This window comes from Peromyscus californicus, unplaced genomic scaffold (assembly GCF_007827085.1).
Source record: "Peromyscus californicus insignis strain IS unplaced genomic scaffold, ASM782708v3 Scaffold_11__1_contigs__length_118956290, whole genome shotgun sequence".
Classification (NCBI taxonomy): domain Eukaryota; kingdom Metazoa; phylum Chordata; class Mammalia; order Rodentia; family Cricetidae; genus Peromyscus; species Peromyscus californicus.
The window spans coordinates 49,697,077-49,706,134 of NW_026294402.1; the positions used below are offsets into that span (position 1 = coordinate 49,697,077).

The 9,058-nt window shown below is 38.8% G+C and overlaps 1 protein-coding gene across 1 annotated transcript in view; it reads right to left on the bottom strand.

The window, feature by feature from the left end:
* Nrg4 (neuregulin 4) overlaps positions 1 to 2,681 on the bottom strand; it is a 73,132-nt gene extending 70,451 nt beyond the window's left edge. The window contains exons 1-2 of the mRNA XM_052760902.1: positions 2,672 to 2,681; positions 693 to 786 (exon numbers count right to left, since the gene is read on the bottom strand). Coding sequence (XP_052616862.1) covers positions 693 to 786; positions 2,672 to 2,681 — 104 coding nt within the window. The remainder of the gene's footprint in view (positions 1 to 692; positions 787 to 2,671) is intronic.
* Between the last annotated feature and the right edge of the window lie 6,377 nt (positions 2,682 to 9,058).

Sequence of the window (9,058 nt, forward strand, 5' to 3'; positions counted from 1 at the left end):
TGTTATTTTGAGACAGGCTCTCACTATAGTAGCCCAGGATGGTTTGGAACTCCTAGAGATCTGCCTGCCTCAACCTCCTAGTGCTGGTATTAAAGGTGTGGCCACCACGTCTGGCTTTAGTGCTTCTTTTAATTTATAGTGCAGACAGCTCAACAGTTCAAATGTTCTGACCACAATGTCGTTAAGGTACACATTAAAGGATTCTAACAAAGAAAAAAAAGTAACAATGGAAAAATTTAAACTCAGAACTGAACAATTAGAATTTGGAGGATGAACTACAATGTCTTTTAAATCTCTTAAAACAGTAGTTAAAGACCAGTTAGTTATCTTGTATTTATATATTCTAAAATTAAAGTAAAACGTCTTGTTTGGGCTTTTCATACTAGTGATTTCTCATGATGTTTTGCTAGCAATGTTGAACGGACCACTTTCCCTAAACTGCTACAATTATGAAGGCTCTCTCCAGCATGTTCTTTATAATCTGTCTAGGCCAATAACAACCACGCCAGTTTTGAAAATGAACACCACACTGAGACTTGGTTTTGTTTTCTTCCAGAATCTAAATGTCCTACACAAAGAGAACAGAGCATTCCCACTCCTTTCATCTTATACTTTATGCCTTTTGAAATCTCTTCTCAAGTCATCAAGCGATGAGAACTGCAATCCCCTCTCCCCCAGTCCATTTCACTCACCTACAGAATGGGCTGGGAATAGTAGGTATCACATAACAAATCCCCCCATTCAGGCAAAATGACCTGAGACTGGGGCCACAGGGCTCCTCGTGATCTACAACACACATGCATATGAAATAGAGAAAGCTGGTTAACCTCTTCTGATGCCGCCAGGTACTGGAATGTCTCATCTAAGAACGAATCAGCATTTATAAGAGAATGAAATTGTTCTCGAAGTGAAACAATCTTACTCCTATTTCATAGGCAAGGGTGGCTATCCCTTTGAAAGAAAAATCATTCTGTGCTAAGGGTATGGCTGTTGGCCATAATACATTCAGAAGCTCTATAACAGAAATAAGAGGTCTTCAGTTGGATTACAACAGAGTGGTGAGGGACTTGCTACAGAGTGGGCCTGCCCCTCATGCAGTCTGGAGAGTTTGTGTGATGTAGACACTTCCTGAACAAAGCTGTATTGAGATTCTTACACTACTTTTTATGTCTCAAATATATTTTAAAATTTCTGAAATTGTAGTGGGAAAAGATTTAGATAATTGAAATAGATTCCGATTTCTAAACAACCTTTACATATCAATGTCAAAACCCAAAGGAAATATAATCAAACAAGGTTTGATTTGCAAGGGGTTTTCAGTTATAGCTTGAAGCTGTGAAGACTGGGGTCTTGAGGAAGACTGCAAACATAACCTGCTGCTTAGCAACAGCCTCCATGTCTAGAGCACCAAGGAAAGGAACCACGTCTTCTCTCTTGCTTTCCTCTTTCCCTCCTTTTCTCCAGCTTCACTTTCACCTTTGACCTTTCTGTAAGCAGTTGTCATCAACTGCTGTTTAGATGGGAAAATTGATAACTTCTCCTTAAAGAAACCCTCACACTGCTTTAAGATTGCATGTTGCTAGTTCCTGACTGTTTCTGTCCAACACATGGCCTAGAATCGTCTAATGTGAAGAAGAAAATGGCGTTACTTCCATTTGGCATTCAATTTGGAATTAAAAAATATGTTAGTATATTGACCTCTGAAATACTGATACCTGTTAAGACATAATTGTAAAGAGCTCGAAATCTACAGTCTGAATTTGAAAAACTTAAATTTTCCTTTTACTTTAGAAACGAGAAAAAAAAATCTGTTCAACTTCACATGGCAACTATGAAAGCATATTTTTAAAAGTATAAAAATGCAAATAAGGGAAAAACAGATCTACAAAGACTTTAAGTGTTTAAAAAGAAAGTATTCTGGCCCAAACTAGTTTTTTTAGACTCCCCTTTTATTTCTTATACAATGCCATGTTTCTTAATAATCTAACTTCTAACATACAATATTTTAGGAGTGACTTGGCTAACAAATAAAAAGCCAATTATTATTCCATCAGAATCAAGAAAGGCAACATATTTTAAAATTAAGGATGGAATGTGACTGTCACAATTGGAATCAATGTCTTTGATTTTAACTGCTTTACAAGATACCTCTCAGTAACACCTGGTTGGTTTTTTTTTTTTTTTTTTTTGGTTTTTCGAGACAGGGTTTCTCTGTGTAGCTTTGCGCCTTTCCTGGAACTCGCTTTGGAGACCAGGCTGGCCTCGAACTCACAGAGATCCACCTGGCTCTGCCTCCCGAGTGCTGGGATTAAAGGCGTGCGCCACCATCGCCCGGCAACACCTGGTTTTTTATCAGTAAAGGAAACTCACCTGACCTGAATTACTACCTTTGAATCTATTTTCATTCTGATTTCATTCATTTAGTATTTGAGAAGTTGATACCAGATAGAAAGCTAGAATCTTTCACTTTGTAAAAACAACAATAACAACAAAAGCAAACAATAAAACATAAAAGTAAAATAGCTTTATGTTATATAGTTTTAAAATTATTTAATGTTTATGGAAGGCTTTGCATGGGGGACAATATAGCTTTATATTAATAAACATTTGCCATTTTATTGCTAAATAAAACTCACATATAGACAAAAAGTATGAACTTACAAGAAATTACCTGTTGGCATCTTAATTTTTAAATAGTTTCATTCTTGGTGAAAGATTAAGGTTGAAAGACAGCACCTAAAATAATTTAAAATTTATATTTTAGAGGAAATTATCCTGTTTTGAGGGTGTTATAAAGTGTCAAATGTTCAATCAGCAAAACTTTAAAATGTTGAAAAGAAAACGTGTACGACAGAATTTGAGCATCTTAGATAAACATCTAACGCTGAAACGTGAACAGAGGAAAAACGATCAATGTTAAGAAGGCTAGTTTTGGATAAGGCTTCCGTGTCGTCGAACATGCATGAAGATGTGCAGCAGCACGTTCAACTGAGTCATCTCAAGAGACATTTGTGCTTTTCCACGATGCCTCTCAGAAAGCCAGCTTCTCGGAAGAACCCATAACCTCACAGTTTTTCAACTTGCTGAAAACGGTCAGCCTATAGAAAAATCTCAAAGAGCATTTACAATTCTTGCACTTCTGTTACAACTTGAAAACTTTTATAAGAGCACATCCACGCTCAGCAGAGGTCACACATTCTGCCTGTGAATCAGCTGACAAATGCCTGTCTTTAAAACAGGGTCTGACATTTGGCCAGGCAAGGTAAATAAGGAGACGTGCTCGTGTGTGAAGTTTGCTACCGTAACAGAAACAAAGGCACTCAACAAGAGCTGAGGAGCATCCATACTTACGTGGTGACTGCAAGCTCCTGACCCGGTACCAAGACGGAATCGGAAAGTTTAATCTACTACATCATATAAGAACAGGTGCAATATTAAAGTCTTCTTTTACAGACAATCAGAGAGAGGGCATAGAGAAGGGGAGAGGGAGGGAGAGGGAGGGAGGCAAAGAGGGAGGGACAGAGGAGAGAGAAATAATCAAGAACCAACACATAAACACAGTTAAAGTACATCACTGGCTAATTTTAACTTTTTTTTTCCCCTTCCACACGAACAGGGCTTACCTCAACAAAAATTTATGTTCCCATACAAAAAGTAGATTTTGCTAGACATGCAGTGTTCCACAAGTTTTTGAATAGTGAGGACGTTGGCAGCGGTGACTTGCAGTTTACAACATGTCAAAAATCTGACTTATGTCACTTCAGTGTGGGCGAGGTCAAGGCAGAGCAAGGTGTGCACAGAGGTCAGGAGCAAGCAGCTGAGGGAACCACTCCCACATGTTTCCAAACTGCGAACGGGCAGGGTTTCACTCGGAGGAAGGAGCTGCACTAGGTAGCAGCCCTAAAGCACGCTCCAAGTTTCCAAGTTATGAAATAAGCCACAGTCTTTGGAGTCTTTACTAATCTCTGCATGTCTAACTAACTCACAAGGGTTATGTAAGCTTGTGGAGAAACGGCATTTTGATGTGAAACTAATAGGTGCACCACAGGGTTTAAAAATAATTTCCTTATAAACTATGTAAAATTTATACATAGTGACTTGAACTTACGAAACTGAAGGAAACAGTAGTTGTAACAGAGCTCACACCTGTGGTGCCAACCTGAAATGATGCAACTGAAGGATCTGACGCTACCTGGGAACTGTGACAAAGCCATTTGCGCATGCTGCCACAATCTCCTGGAACTCAGGTGTGCCTCAGTCCTGCTGTGTCTGGGAAATGCTGTCTCCTTGGAATCATCCATTACCTCTGGTTCTTACAATCTCACTGCCTCCTTCTGCATAGATCCTTGAGCCTCACATACACTAAGAAAGGTTGCATTCCGAAAATCGTGTTTTAAAATATTAATCTATAAATCTGTTTAAATGAAGTATGGGTGTTTCCTTCATATAATTATTTAAAGTATACTAAGCATTTGGATGGTTACATTTTTCTAAAATCACAATTCAGACATCATTACTTCATGGGTTTAAAACACAGAAACAAATACATTTGTTCTTTTATATATATATATATATATATATATATATATATGATAAGCTTTTCACTACAGACTTATTTCCGTCACTATATGTTATCTCCCACATTCAAAGGACATTTTTATAGCTATAGTCACTACACATACATGTACATACATACGTCTATATTTACATAAATCATTTTAGCATACAGTATTTAAGGCTGAAAATGAGATGATGAAAAATATCCTTTATTATTTTATTTGAATTAGGAAACTATTATGCTGTCAATAGATTTCATATGTCAATATAATAATTAACATAGGATTGAGCACTAAAGGGTATGTGGGAAATCACGTGACCTTAAACCATTCAAGATGCATTTATTAAGAGGCGTATGACAATTTGTACCGAGTATATTTTATACACTAGAAATTAATAACAAGGAGAGCCATGTGATTCCTTATTTTATTATTTAAGACAGAGTCTTGCTGTGTAGCTCAGGCTTGCCTAAAATTTGTAGTTCTCTTGCCTTAGCCTCCCAAATGTTGGGTTTGCAGATGTGAGCTACATGGATGCATGTGATTCTACATTAGAAAATAAGATTTTCAAGCTAGCATTTCACTGAATGGAAGTCCTGGTATTTAAGAACAATTTCTCCATTTTCCTGTGAACAAGTGTGCTAAGTGGTGACTCTCTTTAACAAATGCCCACCTCCTGTGTTGGTCACAGAATGACAATTATAAAACAAGTTGGCTGGTTCGTTATTGTGGTTTGGTTCTTAAATGCCCCCCTACCCAAAGCTTATGTTTTGGATGGTTTGGTACCTATCTGATGGCACTACTGGGCGGTGGTGGAGCCTTTAGGAGGTGGGACCTAGTGGAGGAAGTTAGGCCATTTGAGATGGACCTTTAGCTGGGACATAGGGACCCTGGACCATCCTGTTTCCTGGACACCATGTTCTTTGAGGTGATATTCTGTCTCCCACAGGCTGAAAAGCAATGGAGCCAACTAACTATAGACCAAGGCTGTGAGCCAAAATAAATTGCTCTTTTATTTTACTTTTCTCAGTGATTTTCCATAGTGACAGAAAGCTAACACAAAAACTCACATAAGTGAGATTTTTACTTAAAACAAGGATAATTTCATGTGGGTCAATCTATGATTCTTGCTAACTCCTATGTATGTATGCTGTTTTATTATTTAAGATAGAGTCTTGCTGTGTAGCCCCGGGGCTATACTACTATATAAACACACACACACACACACACACACACACACACACACACACACACACACACACACACATCAAACACAATAATACTGGTTAACTAATAAGGAAAGGTGAGAGACTCCAAGACTCCAAGAAGTAGTATTATTTGCACATGACCTTTGGAATAAAGAAGCTTTTGTAAGCAGAGATGGATGAACATTTCACACAATGTTCAAAAGCACAAAGAAAGAAGATTCAAGGTGGTCAACAATTGTTGGTAGGTCACAGGCCAGGACGTGGTCAGGGCACATATGTGGAGGGTGTGCAGGGTGTAGGAGTGTGAGATGGTGGAGAAAAGGGTTCCAGGTGTGAGGAAAGCAGAGTCCGGACATAAATATCACCCAAAGGGCAGCGGGATGTCCCTGAAGAGATTTGGCAAAGGAGCTGCATGGTCATATCGGCATGTTAGGAAGTTCATTTTAATAATAGTATAGAAAATAGTTGGCATCAGAAAAAACTTTATATTATTATTATTTTAGTAATCAAGAATAGTGAAGTAAAGTAAATAGAAATGAGGACAAAGAACAGTAATTAAAGATATGCTTAAGAGGCATACCACAGAACAAGGAAGTAGAGCAAGAAAGAAAGAAATCAAGGGTGATTTTCAAATGTTGCTACAATTAAAGTATAATATTAGGTAGATGAATACGGAGGAGATGCCACTTCAGACCCACTTGAATAGCAAATCACAATAGTGCCAACATCAAGTTCTGACAAGGAAACAGAGAAACCAGGACCCTCACTCACTGCTGGCGAGCTACAACATAGTACGTCTGCTTTGGAAAATACTTTGAGAGGTCCTGAAAAAGTTAAGCATACGGGCTGGGAATGCATCTCAGGGACAGAGTGCTTCCCTAGCATGTGCAAGGCCAGAGAACCAATTCCCAGGGCCACAGGGGGGAAAAGTTAAGCATAAATTTAGCATATGAAAGAAATGAAAGCATGGGTCTACACCAAGAGCTTTACACAAATATTTAAAATGGCTTCATTCTTGCTGTCATCAAACTAGAAACAATTCACATGTCCATCAACTGGCAAAAGGATAAGCAAATAGTGGGTGTGACCATACAATGGATATTGTTTGAAAACAATGAGGAATTTAATAGTCATGTATTAGTTAAGACATGGATGAACTTCAAAACATGCTAAGTGAATTACAGAAGAGAACACCTATGATTTTACTTATGTGAAATTTATAGAAAAGGCAAACCTGTAGAAATGAGGGTAAGGTAACGGCTGCCTGGGCCTCAAGCTGGAACTATAAGTTACAGGTCAATATGAGAAATCTTCTCAGAGAGTCAAAATTGTTACAAAACTGGATTATGGAAATGGCTATACAACTCTGTAAATGTAAAAATGTCACAGAATGGTATGTGTAAATTTACTGTTGAAAACAAAATATAGACATATATTCCATGAGTAACATAATGATTTCTATTTGAGACACTATAGTGGTTTGAAAATAAATGGCCCCCATAGAGCAGCATTATTGGAGACATGGCCTTGTTGGAGGAAGTGTGTTATGGGGAGAAGAGACGGGGGACTTTGAGGTTTCAAAAGCTCAAGCCAGGCCTAGTGGCTCATGGTCTCTTCCTGCTGCCTATGAATCCAGATGTAGAACTCTCATCTACCTCTCTAGAACCACGTCTGCCTGCATGCTGCCATGCTTCCCACCATGATGATAAAGGACTAAACCTCTGAAACTGTAAGCCAGCTCCAATGAATGTTTTCCTTTATAAGAGTTGCCATGGTCATGGTGGTTCTTCACAGCAAAAAACAAAAAACAAAAACAACAAAAAATCCCTAAGACAGACATATTAAGTTTTTAAAAGATTTCTATTTATGTATATATATACGCATCTGTGAGAGATTATGCCATGTGTGAAAAAGTACCTGAAGAGTCAGAGCAGTGGTTCTCAATCTTCCTAATGCTGTGACCCTTTAATACAGCTTCTCATGTTATGGTGACCCCTAACCATAAAATTATTCCATTGCTACTTCATAACTGTAATTTTGCTACTGTTATGAATTGTAAATATCTGAGAACCACTGGTCTAGAAGAAGATGCCAGATTCCCTGAAGTTAGAGTTGTAGTCAGTTGTGAACTTCCCACCATGGGTGCTGGGAACTAAACGTGGGTCCTCTGGAAGAGTAGCACGGAGTCTTAACGCCATCTCTCCTGCTCCCTAGACATTAGCATGTCTTCAAGTGCCATGAGGACATGCAAAAACAGAAAATGCAGATCTCTCACTCAGGAAACCAGTAAGATCAGAGAAGAGGGCCTCTTTCTCTGGACTTGAAGCCATTTATTACGCACATGTCATGTGACACAGAGGCAGGGGCTGTTTCCTGTAAGACACCACACTGAAGCAGTGGTGGTTGGAGGAGAGCCAAGGAAACAGAAGAGCAAGAGAAAAACCATAGCCCTTCTCCCCAGATGCAAGCTCTTCCGAGCAAATTTCCAATGTTTACTTCCATAATTCGGTATGCATGTATTCCTCATTTCTGTATCTATTACTCTAGACAAGATCTATGTCCCTGTCATGGATGTAATTAACACTACCCCTACTTATTTAACCTTTCTTCATTTCAACATTTAATAAGTTACATTCTTTATTTCTCCTTTGGCTACGTTTGCAATTTCAAATGAGATAGGTGGTCCCTTGGTATTTGTCAGGGATTGGGTCCAGGACTTTTTACAAAGACCACAATCCATGGGCACTTGAATGGGCATATTTCCTATGTGCATCTTTTTTTTGTATATTTTAATCTTTCCAGATGACTTAAAATATCTAACCCAATACAATGCCAATGCTATGTAGATAGTGGGAACAGGATCTTGCTCAAGAAATAAGTCTCTATATGTTCAACACAGATGTAACTTTTACTGAGTATCATGGATCCACAGGTGATTGAGCCCACTGGTTGTAGAGCCCAGCAACCATGGAGTCTACTGGTAAGGGTGGCCAACTGCATCTCTACATCTTCATAAGCTGGGCACAGTGTACAAACTGACTTTTGAAATATTTATTTTGTACATAATGAATGTCTTACTTGTAGGTATGTGTATGTACCACATGTGTGCCTGGTACCTGTAGCAGCCAGAAGAGGGCACCAGATTACCCTGGAATCAGGTTGGTGATTGTGATCATCAACAGATGGTTGTGAGTCACCATGTGGGTACTGGGAATTGAACCTGGGTCCTCTGCAAGAGCAGTGCTCTTAACTTCTGAGCCATCTCTCCAGCCCCACAAGCTAACTTTTTACTGC